The sequence below is a fragment of the Aythya fuligula genome, chromosome 8 (assembly GCF_009819795.1).
Source record: "Aythya fuligula isolate bAytFul2 chromosome 8, bAytFul2.pri, whole genome shotgun sequence".
NCBI classification, from domain to species: Eukaryota; Metazoa; Chordata; class Aves; order Anseriformes; family Anatidae; genus Aythya; species Aythya fuligula.
Window position 1 is genome coordinate 16,583,712 of NC_045566.1, and position 25,256 is coordinate 16,608,967.

Sequence of the window (25,256 nt, forward strand, 5' to 3'; positions counted from 1 at the left end):
AAAGTGGCTTCACATAGAACTCCTCACAGTTAAAAGTAACTTGTTGAAGAACAAGAAAATACTTAGCTATAGTATCATGAGCTAGTTGTAGACTAATGATGTATAATTATGAAAGTTATCATTACTGTAGTGATCTCATCAGTTTCTATATTTGGCTACAACTAGCTCCTTTAAGTCTAAACCATTCGCTCACTGGGAACAGTTACAGAACATCCATCACTCTATCATCCAGGCTCTCTCCCAGCTCCCACCATCTGAACTATGGCTCTTGTTTTCATTTCTGAAGTGTAAGCATGTTCTAATCAGCAAGGCAGGCACAGATTTTCAAGCACAAAAGAACCTAATTATTGCTTCTAAGAACTAACTCATTTAGGTAGGTACTTAATCCCCAGGTTAGTGAAAGATGAGACGGCAGAAGGCCCAAAATGAACAAGTATTTAAAGATGGAATTACAGACAACTTTCTTTGCTACATTGTCACCTAATCTGGGGGTAAGGAAAAGTATAAACTGACGTGATAAACTGCTGAATACACACACTTTTAATTTGCTTACTACAGCCAGGGTGCTCCTTAACTGAGTGGAGCTCAATAATTAAACAAATCTCTGCACTGCTACTGTTCAAAACAGGAAAAACACCCCAAACCACCTAAAAGAGGGGTTGTGGCATGCCCACTGTGTAGCTTCTTGGTCATTCTTGTCCAAGACAGAGAAACACTCTTCCCTCCCTCTGCAGCTCTCCTCTGACCCCAGTGCAAGATTGCAGCAAGTCTCCAGAACGTGCCCCAGTCTCCTACGCAGCTAGGCTGGATTGAGCACAACGTCGCTGACTTGGCCCACCCCAGTAAACATGCCAACTGCACACACACCGGGAGCATATTAGAACACCCCCCAGCCAAAAAAACAGACTGATTTGGATCCAAGAGCCTTGTTTTCCTGAGCACTCTCCAGTGCCACAGGTCTCTGGCCTGCTTCTTGTGGTGCCACGCACTGGGGAGCCCAGCACTGCCTGGGCTTTTGGCAGGCACCTGACGGGAGGGCTGCAGGAGGCCCCCGCTGCCACCCCCAGGGTGAGCCTGAGGCAGCCTCCGGGATTTGGCCTGTCTGGGGAGCGGGCTGCTGCTGCCAAGGCGGTGACTGGGCAGGTCCCAGCCCGGGTGGTCAGCACCAGGACTCCAGACAGGCTGTGGGCAGTGCAGACTAAGCGAGGCCTGATCAAAGACCTGAGCACTTCACAGAGGTCCCCACCACTGAGGCACTAAGACAGCCCTGGCTGGTGTCAACCAGGCTCCACAAGACAGGGTCTGCTGGGGTTAAGGCAGACTAGGGACCATTCCCAACAGACCTTCCGACTCTGAGAGGGGGAAGGAAGGAAGCATTTAACTGAGCGGACCAGTGACACAACATGCCAGTTGGCCCCAGACCAAACGGCCTGCTCAATGCATTAGGATGCATGTGGCCAGCAAGTTCTTCCTCACAACTGCAGACACTGAACAAGTCAGAATTAAGACCGAAGGGAAGAAGAGAGTACAGGACTGTTCAGCATGCGCCCCTCATTTGGTATCAAGCTAACAAGGACTGAGACTTACTGACACAGGATGCTTACAGAAAATTCAGTGTCTGCTTCAAACTCATTCACTGTCTCTTGACCCATCTTTGCTGTCAGTAATAAAACTTCCTCCAAGAGATCTGTCTGAGAAATCCACTGTAGAATTTAAGCCCTCAAGCAATACAGAGACCATATGGAATTTAAAGAGATTATATATGTTTTTAATTTTCATTCTCAAGACCTGCATTTGGGCATTTTTAAATGCCGACTTACTCAAGAAACTGTGAAGTGGAATACAAGTGGTGGTGAAGGAATGCAGCTCTTTGACAGCCACCACTTCACTGCCACTCCAACTTAAGTAGCCGCACAAGCTGTGGCATGTGGACACAGGTAAATCTGGAATTCAGCTATTGAAAGCACTGTCAGGTACGGAGGCTGAAACACAATATGCTTCCAGAAGTTGATTTCATTGTTTCCTTTGTTCTCAAGAGATTTGACAGATATTATCTGTAAGCCTTATCTCTTGGTGGGTCCCAAATGTCAGCAGGTCTGAAAAAGCCTGTCACTGGGGAGCTGAAGTGACCATGACTAAAGTTCACCCAGGAACTGGTGCTGCCTGGCATGTACTGCTCCCTCTCCCTCTGATGCAACTCACAGGGCCTACAGAAGTCCCTTTTCAGGTGCCATGACATTTTAGCCATTCCGATTTTCAAAAGCCTGCCATGTTCAACAGCAGTTTTTCTAGTTTATCCACTCCTTGTGTTTACACACAGTCCTCCTAGGCATACGACTCCCTTTTAAAAGTTGTAGAGGCAGCTAATGTTTTTCCAGACGTCAATAAGAAATCAAAGAAAACAAGAAAACAAACACTTCTGCACTTCTACAGTGAGAAGCATTCCAGGATCTGCCTTGCTTTAGTGAACAGGTCTACGCTTACAGACATCAGGCAAGCATACTTTGCTCAATCACAGGCTATATATGTAGGGTCTGAAAATACCTACTCATATATATTTTACAGAAGCACAGAAATCATTTAGGTTGGAAAAGACTTCCAAGATCATCCAGTCCAACCTTTAGTTCAAGATTTTCATGTTCACCACTAGACCATATCCCTAAGCACCACATCTACACATTTTTTGAAGACCTCCAGGAATGGTGACTCAACCACTTCCCTGGGCAGCCTGCATCAATGCCTCACAACCCTTTCAGTGAAGAAATTTTTCCTAATATTCAACCTAAACCTCCCCTGGCGCAACTTAAGGCCATCTCCTCTTTTCTTAGCACTTAGTGCTTGGAAGAAGAAACCGACCCACATCTCACCATCACCTCCTTTAAGGTAGTTTTGAAGCGTGATGAGACCTCCCCAAGCCTCCTTTTCTCTGGGATAAACAACCCAAGTTCCCCATAAGACTTGTCCTCTAAACCCTTCACCAGCTCCATTGCCCCTCATCTGATATGATGAAATCCAAACCAGCAAAACTCCTACTGATAGAAATGAAAGCAGGTCACATACCTACACACAGGTGAGTCTTGCATTCACCCACTACTAATCATCCACTCATATCTCACTCATCTTGTCTGTGCAGCACACCATGTTTGTGCCACTATCATGACATTTTTTTGTGCACACTAAACTTAAAATAAATAAATAAAGCTGCCGCTAATTCTCTGTAAAGACCCATAGAGGACCTGAGGACAAGTAACAAGCATGTTCCTGGAATACAGGCAGAAACATCTAGTCCTGCAGACTTAATGGCGGACTTAATGTTACTTCAGAGTCAGTGAATGACCAGGGGGTGTATGGAGGGTATGTATGCTCCCTATATCTCTTTATGCAAAGGTACACTTTATGTACTCTAAGTTAACAGGAGTCTCCCCACTGACTTTGGTGATTTGTGATCAAGCCCTACATCAGCATTTCTTATTTTTACACAATTTCCACGCTTTCCATGCCTAAAATAATGAGACTATTTTGGACCCATCCAGGCAGGTCCTGTTGCTCCCCTCATTTATGCCAAGTCAAGAGGGAAGGATTTTTTTTTTAATCCCTACAGATAATGACTGACTGACCAATTTCTAAATTGGTCCAATTCCTCCATCTCAACACACGCTTCATTGCCACAGCTGCCCCCATGCTGTGATTTCTGAATACATCTTTGAATGCGTCTTTCAGAGGACAGCCTCGCAACAATGCTCCTTTTCAATGCCCCCCAGCACCTACTCCACACATCCACCCCGCAGCCCTGGCAGACCCCAGCAGCCTTCCCAGATAGCCTGGCATTTAGCAGCCAGCAAGCAGAACAGCAGCCCAGCTCTCCGTACTAAGCCGCGAGTACTTGGTGTCTGCAGGTTTGGACAAAAGCTAAGCACGGAAAGAAACACAGGATCATTACAGTTGGAAAAGACCTCCAAGATCATCCGGTCCAACCAGCACCCTACCACCAATGTCACCCACTAAACCGTGTCCCTAAGCGCCAGGTCAAACCTTTCCTTGAACACCCTCAGGGACAGTGACTCCACTACTTCCCCGGGCAACCCGTTCCACTCTTTCTGAGAAGAAACTTCTCCTCATTTCCAACCTAAACCTCCCCTGGCATAACTTGAGGCAACCTGAAAGCTCCCCGGCTTCAGGCCACCTTCGTCCCCAAGCCCCGGGGGCTCGGCAGGGCGGCCGGTGGGGGCTGAGCCGAGTCCCCTGCCCTTTCCCAGGCACGGCCTCGCCGCCAGCCCCCCGAGCCCCTCTCGCCCCGCATCCCAGCGGGGGGGCCGCTCGCAGCCCCTTACCAGAGGGCGATCCTGCTCTTGGGGTAGCGCAGCCTCTCGATGCAGCCGAGGAAGTGGGGCAGCGCGTGCGCCGCGTTGCGGGCGATGATGGCCAGCAGCACGGTGGGCTTCTGCGGAGCCGACTCGGGCAGGGGCTGGGGCTGCAGCTGCGGGCTCGGCGGCGGCGGCGGCTCCGGGGGCAGGCCGGCCCCGCAGCCGCCCGGCAGCAGCAGGAGGACGAGGAGGAGAGGACGGGGGGCGCACGGAGCCATGATGGGTGCCAGAGCAGAGCCGCGGGGAGGAGCGCTGCCGGCCCGGCGCCCCCAAAGCCGGCCTTTGTGGGCAGCACGGCTCGACACGGCTCCGAGCGGCTCGGCACGGCTCGGCACGCCCCCGGCCGGCCGCCGGGCGGAGCGGCGAAAGGCGCCGGTATCGGGCAGCGGGGGCTCGGCGGGGAGCCTGGGCTGGAGCTGAAAGAAACGCGAAAGCAGCGCCCGGCCGGGTCTCTCCCCGCCGTCCCTGAGGTGCCCGGGGCTCTGGCCGGCGCCCACCAGCTGCAGGAGGGGCAGGAGCGCGGCCGCCCGGGCTGCAGTGGGGAGGGTGAAGGTGCGCCCCGGAGCGCATGGACGCCCGCCACGCAGCCGCTCCCGCGCACGGGGAGAGCGTTGCTGCTAAGGGGCAGGTGACGCTTTAACATATATAAAACACGTTACGGTAATTAAAATCATTTCGCCGTCGTCTTAAAAGAGGCATAATAATCACAGCGCTCTTAGAAGTTAATAGGATTTGGGCATGTTAAACCCTTTTTGAGATGAAATCCTTCGCTAACTCTGAGGGCCCCAGCGCGGTGGCTCTGGGCCCTGCTGTGCGCAGCCAGTGCTCCTGAGCCGAACAGAGCCAACCCGGGCGGGCAGCGCTGCTGCTGGTGTGCCCGCAAGACTCAAACGGGAGGAAACATCCAGCAACCAAATAACTGTCCATTAATTATCCATTGCCTCGTTGTGAAAGGTCTGCTGCCCAGGTAGCATACGGCTAACTCATGTCTGCACTGCTCTTGGTTTATAGAACATTTTTCATCACCCACACGCAGAAAGGATCACTCTAGGAAAGCTGAACTTTAATCAAGAATCTCCAGAGGTCACAACAGCAGCCCTAAAATTCAGGAAGCTTCTGCAATTTGTAAGTGTCCTCCTGAACAATTAAGGAGAATCTATTCTACCTGCTTGCCCTTCACAACACCTTTATAATTGTCCTTCTAGAGCAATACATTAATGAGGCTTTCATGGCTCATTTGCCACATGTTACTTTTATGCTCAGATTCATTAATCAAATAGAAGGATCAGTGCTGTAGTCTGCACAAAGTGATTAGGGCTTTTCAGGAGCCAGGCGATTCCACACTGTATACATATGTATACACTTTAAAGTTATTAGTAGCCAAAGTTGTATCCTGTGTTTTTTTTATAAACCAAGACCCAGTCTTGCTGTGACAGAACAATTACCGCCCTGTGGTGAACTATTCTAGCTTCTGGGGAAGAAACAGCTTTTTCTAGAAGCCTCACATAAATACTTTTTAGGACATTTGTCTCAGTCTCCTCTAAATATCCAGACCAAACAAGAACAGTCCAGCAGTGGGAACTGTCTCCAGCAGCAGCATACTCCCTCAGCGAGGCAGGTAACAAATTCTCTGAGGCAACTTTCTTCTGATTCAGACTTTTTTTCCAACCCAGCACTAAAAAGATATTTCTAACAAAGCACAGCATGTATACACGCCTAGAAGAATCTACAGACAAGTTTATTTTCTTTCACTTGCGTTGTCACCTCAGAGGTCTCAAATCCATCCAATTCTTTTCCAAGCAGACAACTAAGGCCACCATTGCCAACTCTTCCATGAAAGCCTCAGAGTCTGGAATTTCTACTTTGAATTTTGTGCCCAGGGAACTGAATGTTGGGTAAACGTATGCTTTTTGGAGAGGCCAACCTCCTCCAAACTTCTTGAGTAAGATTGGTTCCAATATGTCTTTGTGTGGCTACAAGCCACAAACCAATTCATGTTCTTGATACATACTGATTTCTTTTCATTGATGCTTTGCTTCTAGGATTAATTATTAGAATGTACTAAGATAACTTGCCGAGGCGATCGGCTCCAGGGCAGACGCGTTCTGCAGCGGAGCAGGGGATCGGACAGGCACGGCTAATTTTCCCGGCACCGAGTCCAGTCGAGGGAGCCGCCAGGACCCGGCAGCCCTCGCGAGGGAGGTGAACGAGGCGAGAACGAGGCGAGGCGTAACCGGCAGCGCCCCCGCCCCGGCCGTTCAAAAGCTGCCCCTAGGGAGCGCGAGCGACCAGGACGGGCAAACAGGGCGTGGCGCGGCAGAAAGGAGGGCGTGGCAGTTCGTGCAGGCAGGGCGAGCAGGAAGGGCAGCAGCGTTCTCCCCCCCCGCCCATGCGAACACCTCCTCTAATGGCGGTCTACCGCTAGCTCAGCTGCAATGGTCTCCACCAGGCACGGTGCGCTCTCTTCACGAACACAGAAGGACTGGTGGGAGATGTGGTGGTTGGAAACTGTCTTGGGCAGAGTGAATATGAAATGGTAGAGTGCTCCGTTCTCGGAGAAGCCAGGAAGGGGACCAGTAAGGGGTCCAGGGGACCAGGAAGGGGACCAGTCAACTGTATTGGACTTCTGGAGGGCCGGCTTTGAACTGTTCAGGACACTGGTTGGTAGAGTCCCTTGGGAGGCGGTTCTGAAGGGCAGAGGAGTCCAGGAAGGCTGGGCGCTCTTCAAGAGGGAAATCTTAATGGCGAAGGAGCGGTCTGTCCCCACGTGCCCAAAGACAGGGAAGAAAACTGGCCTGGCTGAACAGAGAGTTGTGGCTTGAGCTTAGGAGGAAAAAGAGGGTTTACAATCTTTGGAAAAGAGGGCAGGCCACTCGGGAGGACTATAAGGATGTTGTGAGGCAGTGCTGGGACATAATTAGAAAGGCCAAAGCTCATCTGGAGCTCCATCTGGCTGCTGCCATCAAAGACACCAAAAATGTTTTTACAAATACATTAATACAAAATGGAGGACTAAGGAGAATCTCCAGCCTTTACTGGATGCAGAGGGGAACTTAGTTACAAAAGATGAGGAAAAGATGGAGGTGCTTAATGCCTTCTTCACCTCAGTCTTTAGCAGCAAGACCAGTTGCTCTCTGGATACCTAGCACCCTGAACTGGTGGAAGGGGATAGGGAGCAGAATATGGCCCTCACTATCCATGAAGAAATGGTTGGCAACCTGCTATGGCACTTGGATGTATGCAAGTCGATGGGGCCAGATGGGATCCACCTGAGGATACTGAGAGAACTGGCGGAGGAGCTGGCCAAGCTGCGTACCTTCATTTATCAACAGTCCTGGCTATCGGGGGAGGTTCCAGTCGACTGGTGGCTAGCAAACATGACACTCATCTACAAGAAGGGCTGGAGGGTAGATCTGGGAAACTATGGGCCTGTCAGTTTGACCTCAGTGCCAGAGAAACTCATGAAGCAGATTATTGTGAGTGTCATCACGCGGCACTTACAGGGCAACCAGGTGATCAGGCCCAGTCAGCATGGGTTTATGAAAGGCAGGTCCTGCTTGACGAACCTGATGTCCTTCTATGACAAAGTGACACGCTTGGTGGACAAGGGAAAGGCTGTGGATGTGGTCTACCTTGACTTCAGCAAGGCTTTTGACACCACTTCCCACAGCATTCTCCTCAAGAAACTGTCTGCTCATGGCTTGGACTGGCGTACACTTCATTGGGTTAGAAACTGGCTGGATAGCCAGGCCGAAAGAGTCGTGGTGACCGAAGTCAAATCCAGCTGGAGGCCGGTCACTAGTGGCGTCCCCCAGGGCTTGGTACTGGGGACAGTCCTCTTTAATATCTTTATCGATGATCTGGATGAGGGGATCAAGTGTACACTCAGTAAGTTCGCAGATGACACCAAGTTAGGTGCGTGTGTCGATCTGCTCGAGGGTAGGAAGGCTCTGCAGGAGGATCTGGATAGGCTGCACCGATGGGCTGAGGTCAACTGTATGAAGTTCAACAAGGCCAAGTGCTGGGTCCTGCACCTAGGGTGCAACAACCCCAAGCAGAGCTACAGGCTGGGAGATGAGTGGTTGGAAAGCTGCCAGGCAGAGAAGGACCTGGGAGTATTGGTGGATAGTCGGCTGAATATGAGCCAGCAGTGTGCTCAGGTGGCCAAGAAGGCCAATGGCATCCTGGCTTGCATAAGAAGCAGTGTGGCCAGCAGGTCTAGGGAAGTGATTGTCCCCCTGTACTCAGCTCTGGTGAGGCCACACCTCAAGTACTGTGTTCAGTTTTGGGCCCCTCACTACAAGAAGGACATCGAGGTGCTCAAAAGAGTCCAGAGAAGGGTGACAAAGCTGGTGAGGGGTCTGGAGAACAAGTCCTACGAGGAGCAGCTGAGGGAGCTGGGATTGTTCAGCCTGGAGAAAAGAAGGCTCAGTGACAACCTTATCGCTCTTTATAAATACATTAAAGGAGGCTGTAGAGAGGTGTGGGTTGGTCTATTCTCCCATGTGCCTGGTGACAGGATGAGGGGGAACAGGGTAAAGTTGCGCCAGGGGTGTTTTAGGTTGGATATTAGGAAGAACTTCTTTACTGAGAGGGTTGTGAGGCATTGGAATGGGCTGCCCAGGGAAGTGGTGGAGTCACCATCCCTGGAGGTCTTTAAAAGACGTTTAGATGTTGAACTTAACGATATAGTTTAGTGGAGGACTTGTTAGTGTTAGGTCAGGGTTGGACTCAATGATCTTGAGGTCTCTTCCAACCTAGACAATTCTGTGATTCTGTGAAGATGGGTTGAAGACTGTTGATTTTTTGCTAGGCCCTGTATCGATTTGATCATCTCAAGATTATACTCAAAGTTTCCTCTCATCAGTGTAGTTGTCAGCCTGTTTTCAATGTCAGCCAGATTTTCCTTGGTGTAGCCCGATTAAGAACAATCACAGTGCACTAGGAAGGGTTTTGCAGTCGCTCATCTGCTGTTACAACAATATGCTCTAGGTATCTGTTAAATAGTGCATAGCTTTTTTTGTGCATGGACACCAGCTCGAAGCTATTCACAATGCTGTAAGACACAGACCTGACTTCATTTAAACCAGTGTCTGAATTTATCAAAAGAGGCACCAAGACAGATAGAGCTGATAAGCCAGACCAGTAGCTGTATACATGCAGGTATACTTGCACCGGCAGTCTGAGACATTCCTTAATAAAGTGGTCTGAGATGCTTTCAATAACAATACCTTGAATCTAAGCGTCTCAACCAGTCCATAAAAACTTCGGACGCCATACATTAATAATAATATATTTGCTTTTGTTTCTGTCTTGCTCCCTGTCTCGCTCCCCTCACACCTCCCTGGGCACCACATCCCCGCGGCCTCCCCCGGCCCCGGCGGAACGCGGCGGCGGCGGAACTGCAGCGGCTGCCGGGGAGAGGGCGGAGCTGCGGCGCCGCCCGGAGCCGAGTGGCGTTGCACCGGGGGAAGCATGGAGCCGGAGCAGGAGCCCGAGCTGCAGCCCGAGCCCGAGCCCGAGCCCGGCCGGGCGGAGGGGGGCTGCGGCCCGCCAGGGGGCTCCTCTGCCGGCGGCCGGCGCTGGGCGGGAGGGGCCGGCGGCAACTGGATGGCGGCGCACCCCGTGGTAGGGCCCGCGGCCGGGGGGGCCCGGGGCGGGGTGGGGGTGGGCTCCAGCCCCTGCCCTGCGGCCGTGCAGGGCCGCTCCCAGCCCCATCCAGCCCGGCTGGAGCCCCCCCGGGATGGGGCAGCCACGGCTTCTCCGGGCAGCGGGTTCCTGCCCCTCACCTCCCGCTGAGTGAAGGATTTCCTCCTAACGCCTCATCTAAATCTCCCCTCGTATAGTTTAAAGCTACTACCCCTTGTCCTACTGTCATCTGCCCAAGCAAAAAGTCGCTCCATCTTTTTATAAGCCCCCTTTAAGTATTGAAAAGCTACAATGAGATCACCCTGGAGCCTTTTCTCCAGGCCAAACATCCCCAGCTCTCTCAACCTTTTTTCCCCCAAGAGAGCTGCTCCAGCTTCTGAGCATCCTTGTGGCCTCCTCTGTACCCACTCTAACAGCCCCACGTCCTTCTGGTGCTGGGGGCCCCAGACCTGGATGCAGGACTCCAGGTGGGGCCTCACAAGGGCAGAGCAGAGGGGCACAGTCACCTCCCTCGGCCTGCTGGTCACACCTCTGTTGGTGCAGCCCAGGATGCAGTTGCCCTTCTGGGCTGGAAGCGCACACTGCTGGCTCATGTCCAGCTCGTGTCTGGGATTGTCCCGACCCAGGTGCAGCACCTTGCACTTGGACTTGTTGAACCTCATTAGATTCACATGGGCCCACTTCTCAAGCTTGTCCAGGTTCCTCTTGATGGCATTTTCTGCTACCTTGGGCCACTGTTGCTCTGAGGAGCACCCTGGGTACATCTTCATGGCTCTGGGGCCAGTGAAGGTGCCAGGTCACCCTTCCCTCACCAAGAATTGGTGTTCAGGGAGGGGGTTTTAGTCTAACATGTTTTGTGGAGTTTGGGTCTGTAGGGGGAGCTTATCTCCTGGCCTGTGATGAAAGCCAGTGGGGTTGTGGGGGAATGCTGGCTTTAGCAGAGGGTGAAGTTTTAGATGCTGAAACTGTAGCTGGAAAATGCAAATGTAAACTTTTAAATCCATCTGAATTTTTAGTATGCTGAAAACACAGAGGTATTTAATTTGGCCGCCATCTTGTGTTGATGTACTGCAGCAAAAATAGGTAAAATTCATAGATGTCCACAAAGCCAGTTCTGTTCCAGATATAGTTGCATTTCCTCTGTTGCTTATTTATTTGGCTTGCTTTCTTAATGGCTGAAATAGGGGGGATGTGGAAAAAAACTCTGAAGATATTGTCAGAAAACTGTTCCTGTCTTTTAATTCCCTGTTAGTCCTTAAAACTGGTTTCAGACTCAACAGGTTAGACAGCTGTATAGATTCTGGGTCTGGTCTTTATGTTTTTAATGCAACTTCATCTTCCTTTGACCAATGTTGTCTTTTTGGTTTCAGTTCACAGAAATGATGTCCCTTGATATATCTGACAGTAGTCAAATCTATGCTGCGTTTCTGGTATACCTGGACCTCTTAGAAGGTAATTCAATTAAGTGACTGGACAGATGTACCAAAAATGTATTAACATGTTAGGCATTAACTAAGGTTTGTGCACTATCAGAGCCTTTCCTGCAGAAATCCTTGCCATTTGCTTTGAAACTTCATGCAGTGATGGTTACCTAAGAAACATGGTATTTTAGAACCAAAGATTTCTATCGTGTGCCTACCCAGAGCCTTTATAAAGATTAAGGCCCATTTTGGCCAGCAGTCACAGTTACAGGTGCAGACCTTCCAGAGCAAAGACACTTGGCATGGAAAAAAGAAGAAGAGGAGTAGGGGAAGAAAAGGGGATATGGAAGGGCAAAGTTACAAGTTCCATGGTTGTACTGGTAATAGAATCCTCTTTTGTAGGTTAATGTCAAAGCTACTAAATCATAGCATCTTCCTAAGATTACAGTTTAGAAAATGCCTGAAGTGTGCCAGTCTGATTAGGATGCTGGTTTCTGGAAGGGGCAAGGATTCCTGTAGGAAAGAAGACCGCTTAGAAATCTGGTGACAGTAATTACGCCAAACTTAGCATAGTCTTCTGATGCCTTACAAGATTGGAATAGTGTTATGTGATGATAAACCTCTGCTTGCAATTCTCCTAGATGGGCTCCATTGAGAAGGGACTGCACATAGGCAGGCAGCCAGCCCAGTAACAATAATGAGTTTCTCTTGGAGGCTGGTGATTCTCAATGTCAGGGTATGGAGGAATATTACAGGCCAGAAAGCACCACATCTGTTGTAATTATTGTTAAACCCCTTAAAGAAAATGTCTTAATAAGCTCTGAGAGATTGCTTCTATAGTTACGCAATGAAAATTTTTAGCCTCATCTCTTTAAGCAGAAGGGAAGAACTGTGTGTCATTAACAACCATGCCTGTAGCAACTGTTCCACACAGTTTCGGGTACTGAAACAAAGTCTCGTCAAACGGATCCCCAGACACCATCCATCAGCATAGCTCTGAACTCACCACAGTAGTAGTGCTCCCACAGGTTTCTTTAGCAGGTTCGTTTCTCAGAAAGAAATCTTGCCAGCTGTATGGGGTGGTCCTCTCCCCTGTAAGGAGAAGAAGGGATAAAAATGGAAGATGTTAAATTAAATTTGAAACTTGATACTTGAATGATCGGAACTTGTGTTTTGTGTTCTGGTCCATCTCATTGATGACAAACCTTTCTAGGGAGAAACTGGCATGAAGTGAAGCATGTCGGAGTAGCAGAACTGCAGCTCATATGTTTACATGCACGTGAGAAAGAGCTGGACAGTCTCCAAGTGATGGTGCCAGTACCTGTGGACATATCATTAAGCCACGAAAGGTGAGGCTATGGTCAGTGTTTGGATGCCACTGCTACTCAACAGGTTGCTGATAATTTGCGTAAGGGGGAAGTGGGAGAAAACAATATCACAAGAAAAGTAATATCTCAGCCTGTAAGCAGAGTTATTTTGGATACTGCAAACATATATTTAAAGTTGAGATATTTTTTTTTTCTAAGCTGCATCAGTCTCTGCTTCTTCCTCCATGGAAATAGTAAGCCTTTGATTTCAGCTTCCCACAGCAATCGACTCCTTCTGTTGATGAACACTTCAGATTGTTTAGAAGTTGCATTTCCTCTAGCAGGTAACAATGGATATCCAAGTATGTGTTTGAGAGACAAGGTTAGAACCCAGGACCTTTACAGCTTACATTTTGAACATTCTTGTGTTGCATATTTGTAGTCTGGGAAATCTAATGATGCTTCTTTATGTCAATGGGCTTTCAAGTACCAAACAGGAAAAGAAATCCCCCCAGACCTGTCTAAGAATGATTTTTTTTTTTTTAAATTGTTGAATCTCAGGGATAAGCCTGGTAGTGTTTAGCTTTTTGGTTTGAAAGTATGATTTGGCTGCTTTCAAACGGAAATGCCTCTTACTTCTCCAACATATAACTCTCCTTTGAACTGTGATTTTGACATAGCACGTTTTAGACATGCTATGGTTTTTTTTTTTTGCTTTTTCTTAAGTTTTAGAAGTGACAAGTCTCTTGCAAATAGACTTCCACCTTAATTCTGCTATGTGTTTTCCTAAGAGCTTACGTTCAGAAGCAATTCATTTGTGCAGGAGAAGAAGATGACTTACTAGATATTGATGGATTCACCTACTATCTAGTTGCTGAAAAATCTTCCATTTGCAAATACTGGCGGTCAGTCATTCCAGTGGTCTTAGTTTTATGTAGAAGTACAGTGTGATAGAGAAAATCTGCTGACAGGTCTTCCAGGATGAAATACCGAGCATCATTCAACATCTCTGTGAGCAGCTGATTTCTGTTTGTGTGTGACAGGGACACGCTGCTGCTCACAGTGTTAGAGTTCAAACTGGATTTTGGATGGGAAAAGAAAGCAGCAAATTAGGATATGGGACCTTTGAGAAATAACTCCTACATGCTGAATTGTGCTTGTTTAATGTAGTAGGTTTCCACTTAGGCTGGAAACTTTGACTCCTGGCATTGGGTCAGTGCCAGCAACTATGTTCTAATTGGTTTTTAATGACAGGGAGATACTGCGCTGCATGTATGTCCTATCTTTCACTGTTTCATTGGGGCTTTTCATTTGGAGCCTCTGATCTTGTTTGTACTGCGGTGATACTGTTTGCTCTGTTTCTGGCACCAGGTGTGGATGGAATCCATTACTGGAAGGATGTGTGTTAGAGAAGCACAGACTGAATGCATCACATTGATTAAAAGTACAGTCTGTGACTAGGTTTTGCTATAGAGCAAGTACATAGAGTATGTTGTCACTAAAATGAGCTGAATACAGTGCTGTGATGCCAGATGAGTCTGTTAAAGCCTGTATGTGCTTGATACAAGCGTATACTATCCTTCTGCCTCACAACAGCTTTGGGAATTTGTGTTGTTGGATGTGCACGTGCATATGCACGCTTGGAATTTCATTAGTAGGTCACTGCTGATCAGAGAGGCCTGGTCTATCTTTATCAAGAAAGGACAGAATCAGCTCGGCTTCTTTGCTGCAACACGAGGCAATAGAGGGGGTAGGGATGATAAACATGCCTCAGACATAGGCAGTGCAGAAGGGAGTTAATTAAAAGGCATCCTAAAGAAGGAATAGGAAACACAGTGTTACAGCGCTACTACTTCTTTGTTCTGACAGCTGTGAATATTTTGTTGTTGAGATTGTTGGTAGCAGGAGGCTTTGTTAGGTATCTGATGTCTTAAACAGTGTTTTCTCATTTGACTTACCAAGTTGTAGACAGACAGGAGAGCATTCATACTTGGTTACTTTACTGTTCTGTTCAAAAGCAGTGTGCTGGGTTTTTGTGTTACTTGCTCTCAGGTGGAAGTACAAAGAAACACAGCTCAATTAACATTGAAACGTAAGCCATTGGAGGTGGTCAGGAACCTGAAAATATTTTGTCCTCATTGCTGGAAATGTTGTGCAGCAGTTGGCAGCATTTATGGGCAGCATTTCCTTGCTTAAACAGTGAGGCCTGGGTAGGAGCTGCAGGGGTGGTTTTCCTCTTGAAGTCACTTCAGCAAAGACCTGCCAAGCTCTGCCTTCCCAGGTGTCTTGTGAAGATTCATGTTTGGCCAACTCTCACAGGAAAGTGTCCTTAAACAGCCATAATAAAATTGATATGGAAATTACCAGCAAGGTACCAGAGCAAAAGATAAATGAGAGTGCCATAAAAAAAAACAATCTGCTCTATGTTTTTTAGCTTGTTGTAAGATTTCATTGTGTCCAGCTTACACATTACAGTTAACTGCTTAAGGCAGAAGCTGTTGTACTTGCTAACTCAGTGCCTGCCATAAACTCAATGGAAGCTGATCATCCTGAGCTGCTGGCATGCATGGTAGTTCACTGAATCACAGAATTATGGGGTCTGGAGCAAAGTGACCACCAATGCAAACGATAGTCTTGTGCTTTGTGTACCTGCTCTTAAAATGAAGATTGGTGAATCTTCTGTGAGTAAAGACATGGAGAATAAGATGTAACTTCTTCCTCTCTTGGACCACTCTCCCAACAAATGAGGTTCAGAGAACCCTGTGCAGGTATTCCCTTGAATTCAGTGACACATACTAGCAGGAGGAATCCAGAGGTCCACGATGTGGGAGGTGTTTCCTGTTCACTACCAGAGACAACATCGTAGTGCACAGGGAGTATCTAATTGTTGGTACATTCCAGAATTGAGGCTCCCCAAAGGGGCTGAAGTAGTTAAATACAGGTAGCCCTGTTTCAAAGCCAGCAGAAATTACTTAGATAAACCAAACTCAGAGAGTGTATGAGAGTTTGTAGCATTGACAGCTAGATTTGCTAGATAGCGTTAAAAGCCTTGAGCCTTTCAGGATCAAGGAATTAGATGCTGGATCTAACAGAATTAGGTGCTGTCTATCCTAGACAAATAACATTGTCCAAGCAAAACGTCTGTTACTAATACACCATTAGATTAAATGATACGTCACTATCCTGTTTGTTCTTTGTGTGCGAGTGTTGGAACTGAAGAATGAAGTTGGTTACATCTGGTTATAAAGATTGTGAAGTTTGTTTTAGGCTAAGAGGGAAAGGATTATTTCATTAAAATGCCAACTTAATTTTGGGGAAAAAATGTTTCATTTTAAAGCTAATAAACATCCTTAGAAAGAAATCTGGCACTTGGAAGTGATTTGTCCTCTTCTAAGTCTGTAGTTTGTGAAAAATAGATGTTGCGCTAATCTGAAGTGATTTTGCTTACAAGCAGCACTGTTATTATAAATGCACTGGAAGTGTGACATGCTCTTCATCTTGCAGCCTTTTCACAGTTCTGTCAGTAGTTCTGCTGTTAGCATTATTTGAGTTTTAATGTGTGCTTTACTGTACAAATAAAATGGCTTTTAAGTACAAATTCTTTATCAATAGTTTAAAAGTGATTGATGTGGCTTACAGAACTGAGTTAGGCATGCAGTACTACCTTTGAACTTCCTATAGCTTATGTGCCGTGTAGAATTTTGCTGAACTCCAATTCCTCCGTTTTGCATAATTCATCATGTTTTCTTTTTCAACTTCCATGGAAAAAAAATGACTTTATATTCCTTGGGGTTTCAATTTCCTTTTCTGACCAGTGAGGCACGTGGTGTTTTCTTTGGTTCTATTTTATTTCCCATTACAAAAACACGATTTTTTTCTAGCATCTCATGTTCCTGTAGTTAGGAAGCAAATCACAAGAAACAGTGGTGTCCATTTACACACCGTCTCCCCTGCCCCACACCACATTGCTATAAACGAAGTCTCAACTCAATCTGAATTTAGTAATATTTATAAAACAAATATTTCTAAAAAGGTATAAAAGGTATAAAAGGCAAGTAAACAGCGCTGGGTGTGCGGGGAGTCTATGCTCCACCAACACGCACACACAAACATCAAACATTCTAAATATACAGAACATGGCTTTACATACTAAACCCGACTATGCCTATACAATCAGAAAAGGTAACAAACAATCCTTTAAGTTCCATGACTTAACAGTCTCCATTTACCTGATTACAATAAACAGTCTCCATTTTCCGTAATTGCAGGGCTAGTCGTGTGAACAATATGTCTCGCTTTAAGTTGTCAAGCAACTCGGTCTTCAGGCCTTATGTATCCCGTTCTTCCCGGATCGAAGAAAAGCATATCCATCTCCTTTTCAAGGCCAATAGGGCCTGGGTCAAAAGGCACGTCCAGGTCACCAGGGGGTGTAACAGCAAAAGCCTTCGACGGCTGTAGCAACAGAGGGCCCCGTGGCGTAGCAGTCGGATCAGTAAAGGAGCCCGCAGCTCCCTCACTGTCTGGCAAACCACACGTTTCTGACTGTGGTCCCACAGGGCTCTTCAAGGCCTCAGGGACTGCTCGCCAGGTGCCGAGCAATCCCACTGCAACCTGGTCGTTTTTAATTGCAGAGTCCCACACCTTGACCTCAATTTGGTCCCGTTATTTCAGGCTCATAAACCGTCTGATCGTTAATAAGGAGAATAAACTGTAAGGTTACCAGGACAGTCTTTGTTTCTAAGGACGTATGATTCCCCATAATGCCCGTCTGCTTACCAGCGAGGGGCAGTTGTGTGCACGGGTCTGCTTCTCTCAGCTTGAGCTTCTTCCCAGCTCCGGTGTGCCTGTTTCCATTGACTCTCAGTACGAGCTTCTCTGAGCGGTTTGCTGAGTTTGGCCGAACCTGTCTTCATGAGGCGATCAATGTGCCTGCTCCCGTCCTGGTCTCCGTTCTGCCAGCCTGTTCCTCTTCACTTCTTTTTCCTGCTTCTTTATTGATGACATAACTTCATCGTGTTGCCTTTTTTATCTTGAGGGCAGGCTCCCCTCTTATACCCTTCTCTCCACAGCAATTCTTTTCAAGAAAAAAAGAAAATTTTCTTTTTTTTTGTTACCTTTTCTGATTGTATAGGCATAGTCGGGTTTAGTATGTAAAGCCATGTTCTGTATATTTAGAATGTTTGATGTTTGTGTGTGCATGTTGGTGGAGCATAGACTCCCCGCACACCCAGCGCTGTTTACTTGCCTTTTATACCTTTTATACCTTTTAGAAATATTTGTTTTATAAATAGTACAAAATTCAGATTGAGTTGAGACCTCATTTATAACAATATCAACCATTTTCTCGACACAAATTACCACTCCATATATAATAATATATTTCTTCCCCTATATTTCAAGGTCCTAGCTTCATCTAACTTCAGGGCAGGCAGCAGCGTCTGGAGCAGTGTTTTCCTGATGGTGAGCAACAGACTGTAGTGCTCTGTTTGCATACTGCTGGCAAAATTCAGGGTATTGTGCTTTATAGGAGGCTTCCTCTGCTTTGATTCTCTTGTCGGGGGGCCCCTCTGCGCTTGTCTGGCACAATGGTGTGCACCCGATGCAGAGTACAGAGACCAACTTGTATCGACTCTTCAGCCCTGCCTTGCATGGAGGGGAGGGAGCTATTCAGGCCAGCCAAGCCTCCAATGAATTATTCATCCCGGTACAAAGGACAGATTGAAAGCCTTTGGCTTTTATGGTAAGGAAGGCAGCAGTTCCATTTCAGCTAAATGGAGCACTATGCAACCTCCATAAAACTACTCAGAGCTTCCAGTATTTCCTCTGCTTCTCAGCAGTAGTTGCATGGGATACATCACTGAAATACTTTTTTCAGCACAAAACTTCCTGCACATTTTCTTTCCTTTATGATTCTGTTCCCTTCTAGGTTTTGGTCAGTCAGCTAAAGATTCAAGCCACAGCTGCCTGAAGTTCACCAGTTGTATACCGGTTCCTTTCTCTGGAGCAAAAAGGGCAATATCACTTTGTTAGGAGCAAGTCACTAGGAAATACACTATGGATTTCTAATATGTGTCCAAAGGCCTGATACAAAAGCCTCCTGTTCAGAACAAGATGGGGGAAGAGTAGAAAAATCCCCTCTTCTTTTGTGTGTGTGTTTTTATGGGTGAGGGGTTGTTGTTTTTATTTTTTGTTATTTTTTTTTTAAGGTGTCAGTTACAACAGTAATAGAAGACCAGCTGAGTTCCCTGTTGCAATTTAGTTTGAAGGCAGCAATAAGGGCAGATGCAGGCTGACATTAGTAGTGATGTTACCTCAGCTGCAGTGGTCCTTGCATGATGTTAAGTAAGTTAAGTCTGCTCTTTCAATTAACTCTTTTGTAGAAAAATAGCAATTATTGCTAAATGCAGCTTGTAGGTATCTGGAAAGCCCCTTTAAAGTTTTCTGAAGCAAAAGACTTCAGCAATGCTAAAAACTTACTTTTGTATAATAGTGCCTCTTTCGTATGATTGAAATTAAATCCCTTTCATCTTCTGCAATGTGAGGTGAATATGAGCTTGCTTCCTCAGTGGAAACTGAGGACTTCATCCTACTTGGATTTGTCTTGGTGGGAGCAGATCTTGGCTTCCACTGGACATGCAGACACCGTCAGTGTTAGGGATGGGCTTCCAAGCTATTCTGAGAATTTTTTACTGTGTGATCTACAACTAAGAATTCATATTTTCAAAAAAATGTTTAACCTTACTCTATTTACGGGGCTTAGATAAAGCTTTCCAGTGCTTCTTGGGGTGCTTAGCTTTACATATGTTATGTTCCTTTAATAAGGCCTTTGTTCAAATCTACCTTTTTGTGGGGGAAATGTAAAGCTTCAGTATTGCCCCTTTTAACATTCAGTGGCTTTTCTTCCTGGGGAGAGGGAGAGGAGGGAAAGGAGTGTTTATAGAATATTTTAACTTCTAGACTTCCCACTGTGTATGCAGCAGCACACGTGCTTGATCTGTGAGCTCTCTTGGCACTCTAGATGCCTTTTAATTTTTACCAGATAGACACAGTATCAGTAAATCCCAAGAAGGTGGCAACATGTACAGAGTGTCTGTCCCTGATCTTCCTAACGAGGCTGAGCCTGTGGGTGAGCTAATCTGAGCTGATGAACAAACACATGCATTGCTTTTAATTTCACAAGGCCAAGAACACTTCTTGCCTTTTTTTTCCCCTCTCCATAAAGAGCATTAGACACATCAAAAATAATTTTAAAAATATTTTTTCCTGCAATATTTCATCTTTGTATTTGTGGGAGGTGGTAAGTGCAGTGATATCAGGGCAAACCCAGATGTTCTTCCCTGACTCCTCCTTTGAGAGGTCTGATGCTGGAAAGAGGCTTTGTGAGCACACTGGATGCAGAGGCTAACAACGATGCCTTCAGGGGAGGAGAGGAAATGCAGGCGTCTGATACAGACTTCCTGAATTCCAAAGCTTATTCTTTTAAAAGATACCTTCCACTAATCTGCAGATGTGCTGGTTGCATTATGGCTCACTGTGGTCTGTATGAATAGGAGCTCTTGTTTTGGTGCTGCTTGTATCTAGAAAAGGGGGTAGAGGAGAATCTTGCATTTGCAGTTCTAATTCTGTAAGTTGATAGAGGCTGATCCTCTGTTTGCAGTGGAGAGCACTGTGCTCCATGGCCAGCAGTGTTAGCAGATCATCTTGAAGCAACGGAATGTCCTTGTGCTCTCTACTTAAAGCCTGAAACTCAGTCCTCTGAAAAGTAGGCCAGGGACTTGAAGAAGTCTCATTGATCCGTTGTGAGGACCTGACTGCTTTTGTGATCATGGCGCATCTTCTAAGCATAAGTGCTAAATTGCAAGAGGAATAAAGGTTCATGTGGCTGTGCTTGGCATTGTAAGAGGAGTTCATAAGTGATGGGAAACAGATCTGAGGCCTCACTGTACCTCCATCCCCTGAACAGACTAGGGAGAGAAAAAGTGACAGTTAATGAAGGAAACTGTGAAGAAGCTTCTGTCCTGGCTGACAGGTAAGCGCAGGCCACGCTCAACACAGGTTTGGTTTCTTTGGGTCCCAGAATCTCTCCCAGGTAGCTGTACCCTTTGTTATTTCACTTTTTAATGATAGTTCTGTTTCTCATTCCTAGGCTGGGGGAGAGATTAACCTCCATCGCTACACAAAACCAATGACTAGCTCTTTCTTAATGTTGTCTCTGCCAGGAGACTGGCCCCACCACTGACTCTTATTCAGAAAGGCAGAAGATGCGAGGTGTGACGGGTGGGTTCTTGCTCCATACGTGTGTGGCGTGTCTGGAAGGACACCCACAGTCCTTTCCCAGGCCCTTGTCAACCCCAGGTGCATGCCCTTCTTACCAGGTAGTGCACCACTGGCAGGCCTTGGTGTATTTGAGGCACTGCTCATGTGGGGGTGCTTTTCCTTCCTCTTCCAGAGCACCTCAACCCACAGCTTGCATACAGCTTTGGAAGGCAGGCTTGCATCTACGCTCTCCTGGCTACCCGCAGCGCAGTTAGTGTGCCTACAGCACAGCTGCAGGCCGAGGCACCAGCCAAAGAAATGTGCCAGGAGGGAAGGTAGTGGTCACACTGCTTGAAGAAGGAATCTTTTGCAGATGCCTCTCTCCTGACAGTGACCAATGCAGTATCTTTCCTTATTCTCTTGTTACAAAATCTGACAGTAGGGGGACCAGAATATGGCTTTTAACAGCCTTAGTATCTCTGCTACATGGACTGACTGACTGCACTGGATGTCTTGCCTTGCATTATACATGGGCCAGCAGTGAGAGGAAAAGGAAAGGCACTACTGACTTCAGCAAATTGAATTATGACCAGTTAGAACACAGATGGGTACATAAGAGGGCCATGGGCTTAACAGCATAGGTTTTCCAAGCTGCTGCTGCTTCCCTGCCACTTCCCATTTGGCTTTTATTAAGGGATCAAAGCGGTTTGGAAGGGAAGGTGATGATTAAAGTTTGAAAGCTGATGCATTTAGAAAGAGCCTTATTTGCAACTGCAGCGCCCAGCTTGAGAAATGCATTTCTGGGGAAGAGAGCTCATGGGCACATGATGTGAGGGGTGATTTTTTTTTTACAGTGCAGAGCTGATCTCTCCCCAGTGCATACCCTCTCTGGCAATCCCAGGAAAACCCTGCAGCACCTGGACTCCCGGTGAAGGAGGATGCTCCCTGTGGTAATCTTTGCTGTGGGGAAGCACTCCCCATAGCTCCAGAAGGAGCCTTCTGCCCCTGGACATCATGCTCCTTCAATGCTCATGCCCTGATCAGAACAGTAATATGCCAGGAATTGGTGTTGTTCTCAGCTCTGAACTAAAAAGCAACTAGCATGTTATTCTTAAAATAAACTGCACAGGAAAAGTTGCATAACTTTGTTGTGAATTTTTAAGGAAGACATTATTTATGCAGACTTTCCTGAGGAAGATCGTTAGTCTTGTGTCTTGTGGCTTCTAGTCTAGACAGGGAGGTAGAGAAACCTGGCTTTGGTTCCTGAGTATTCCACAGACTCACAGAGAACTGCAGCACACGGACTGGAAGACTTATCTCTACAAATGGAAGATGTCTCTTTTTTTTTTTTTTTTTTTTCCCCTCACACATGGTATTCAATTAGATTATTTTATTCCAATGAAAACAATGGCCGTTAGAGATTACCATGCTCCGATTATGGTGGTGAAAGGATGGTCGAGGTATGTGCACAGTAGTACAGCTAGGGAAAAATCAGAAGTTCATGTTGAGCTATTTGCAGCAGAGATGTATGCATCCAAATGCATTTTTTAGGAAAAAATAAGCTTCACTGTTATTTAAGAGATTGCTGCTTGATTATAGGACTTTGGATTTTTATTAGAACAGATATTACACTTTCTTTATCCAATAAAAAGCCTGGTTTTGTCTTCACTAATCTCTTCTATTTAAAAAGCTGCAAGAAGAAGTTGTGTTAAAGCCCTCTTGAAAGGCTCAAATACAAGTTTCTAATTTTCCTCCATACTTCCAAGCTTTGTATGAATTTTCTTGTGCTTTCTGGGGGCAAGCACATTTTTTATAGGCATGGTATTAAAGATCAGAAAATTAAATAGTATGTAAAAACATTTCTCAAGTTAGAGAACCTGACTGTCCTCCATGACAGTACGAAAAACTGTTCCCTGCTTTGAATGTCATCAGTGTTAAAACCTACAAAACCCATCAATACTGAACTTGTTCCTTTGTGCCATCAGTAGGTTGTTATGGAGTCCTTGCTAACTGTCTTTCTCTTCTAGGTTAAGAGAAATCATGAAGAAAGCTTCTCTCCCATGTGACAATCCTGACACCCCACTGTCAGTTACCTTGGCCATAGTTGAGTCAGATTCTACAGTAGTCTACTATAAAATGACTGATGGCTTTGTAATACCAGAGCCTCCTGATAATACTGAAGATGTGGGCAATAAACATTGGAAGAAGAAAAGAAGGAAGCTTTCCAAATAATCAAGGCAAACAGACTTTCCTTGAACTACTGTCCTCAAACCAAAACAAATCCAGGAACTTACATATGTAAATAAGTAGTGTGTAAAACTGTGTTCTGCATATCAAGCGTATGTTCATGGGGAATTGAGTTTTGTGCAGCTGCACTTTAATAAAACACTGTTTGAAATATGAAATGGGTCATGCTTTTGAGACAGATTGCTTCTAACTAACAAATATCCTTGTGAGATGTTTGCAATGCTAGTCTCTGATTGATAGCTGTTTGGGTACATAACAGAATAAACACATCCTTACCCATATTGTAAATATTTATTAAAGGTAAATATCAATGCCTTCTGGCAGAAATACTGTTACTCATTTAAGAGCTTTGTAGTTTCCAGAGTTCCTACATCTTAACACTGTTGAAAATACTTGTGCTACCTCCTAGGTTATATTTTTGAACACTTAACCTTCTCTCCCCTGCTTTTTGGAGAAGAGATTTTTCTCCAGAAATACCTTATTTGAAATTTTTATCTGTAGAGGGAAAACCGACTAGTGCAGTACCAGAGGCTACTAAAATAAAGTGTAGACTAGTAAAGAGGAGGCCCCAGGACTGCCTCAAGAACCTGTGAGCAGAGAGGCTGGTCCTTCCTGTGGAGGTAAGTTGTGACTAGATCAACCATGCCTGAAAGTGTTGACCCATGTAGCTGAATGCACAGAAGGTGAAGGTCACGATCCTGAAGCACAGGCAGGCTCTTATGCCCCATATAATGTAGGACAGCTGTCCAAGAGCTGCAAGTGCCTTGTGTGCATCCCAGGGCAATGAAGCTGGCTAAATGATGCCCTGCCCTCTCCTTGGGATTCCTGACTGAAATAGCCTCAGTACCCTTTCAGTGCTTCACTTCAAGGTAGTGCTTAAAATCTCTGAAGAGGAGCATGACAATAGGGCACGTTTTTTGCCATCACTAAAGCATGTCACCACCTACATTATTATGAGTGGATGCTAGCTGTTATCTGCATAATGTAGCAAGCAGGTTTCAAAACTTTTTTTTTTTTTTAACATATCTTCTGGTAGTTAAATGGGCTGCTTGAGATGATACAGCTAGGAGTAAGCTAAGGGGAAAAAAACAGCTTTCAGTTTCTTCTGCAGGAATTTTCCATGTCTTCCACATAACAGTCTTCTTCAGCTTAAACTTAGCATTTCTTGGCAATCAAATGCCATCCCAGAAGCAGCTTCTTGAATACAGAAATGTCCATATGACGTTTATGTGGCCAAGGACCACACATTCAAAATTTGAAGCACAGAAGCTCTTTTTTTTTTTTTCCCCATGGGTTATAAGAATGGGAGAGAATCCAAAAAAAATCAGACTGGATGTGAAAGGTCATTAAAGCATTGGTATCCTTACAACAAGAGTGGATGTTTTTACAATTGTGGAGCTTGAATCTATTTAGGCCAGATATGCTGGGAGGCAGAACGGTTGAGCAAGGAGAGCTCAGGAAAGGAAGGCCCTCACACCACGTGTGGCATTATGTTATGTCCCAGTTATGTCCCAGTTATGTTACGTCCCAGTTATGTCCCAGTCTGGGTCAGGGACATAACTCTTCTGACTTGCTTCGCCTTCAGCCCTCTTGGGGTGTTCCCCTGCTTGCAACACATGTTGAGCCCTTCCGGCATTGCCAGCAAAAGTAGAGGAGGGGAGAAGGGTATGCTGGCATCCAGAACCCTGCATGGTGCCCTTGGACGGAGAGGAAAAACATTTTTCTCCGCTTTGCCACCAGCACTGACATCCAGGGTGACGATGCAGTGCTGACTTGGGGAATTTGCTTTTTTGATCTTTTATTGGTAATAATTCTTGCTGTTATAAGTTATGACCATACAATCTTAATGATTAGCTCCTAACATTTGGGCTATGGTGCATTGAGGTAAGAGCTTTGGCAGCGAATACCGGCTCAGAAGGGTTTGCTTCCCGCAGTTTTTGTTTTCAGCTATTAATCTGATCCTGCATAACTGAGTTTGAATGGGATACAACGGTGCAGATGTGTGCCCTGAC

General features: G+C 46.2%; 2 protein-coding genes across 5 annotated transcripts in view; one reads left to right on the forward strand and one right to left on the reverse strand.

The window, feature by feature from the left end:
* Window positions 1–25,256, reverse strand: part of COLGALT2 (collagen beta(1-O)galactosyltransferase 2) — a 105,660-nt gene that overhangs the window by 48,747 nt on the left and 31,657 nt on the right. For 2 of the 4 annotated variants that reach the window (XM_032192398.1, XM_032192396.1), the window contains exon 3: window positions 12,441–12,526. The gene's annotated coding sequence lies outside the window, so the exon portion shown is untranslated. Of the gene's footprint in view, window positions 1–4,331; window positions 4,442–12,440; window positions 12,527–16,970; window positions 17,059–25,256 lie in introns of those variants that run through there. The other 2 variants (XM_032192397.1, XM_032192400.1) reach the window with 2 other exon arrangements.
* On the forward strand, window positions 9,840–23,402 carry TSEN15 (tRNA splicing endonuclease subunit 15). The gene is made up of 4 exons (XM_032192257.1): window positions 9,840–9,992; window positions 11,384–11,465; window positions 12,648–12,783; window positions 23,025–23,402. The coding sequence occupies exons 1-4, from the start codon at window positions 9,840–9,842 to the stop codon at window positions 23,227–23,229; spliced, it is 576 nt and encodes a 191-aa protein (XP_032048148.1). The 3' UTR covers window positions 23,230–23,402.

What these genes read in the sequence shown, in the direction of transcription:
- TSEN15 (XM_032192257.1), top strand. Translation starts at nt 9,840, where the DNA reads ATGGAGCCGGAGCAGGAGCCCGAGCTGCAGCCCGAGCCCGAGCCCGAG. An exon ending in GGATGGCGGCGCACCCCGTG is followed by an intron (nt 9,993 to 11,383) that starts GTAGGGCCCGCG and finishes TTTTGGTTTCAG; the next exon opens with TTCACAGAAATGATGTCCCT. An exon ending in ATATCATTAAGCCACGAAAG is followed by an intron (nt 12,784 to 23,024) that starts GTGAGGCTATGG and finishes TTTCTCTTCTAG; the next exon opens with GTTAAGAGAAATCATGAAGA.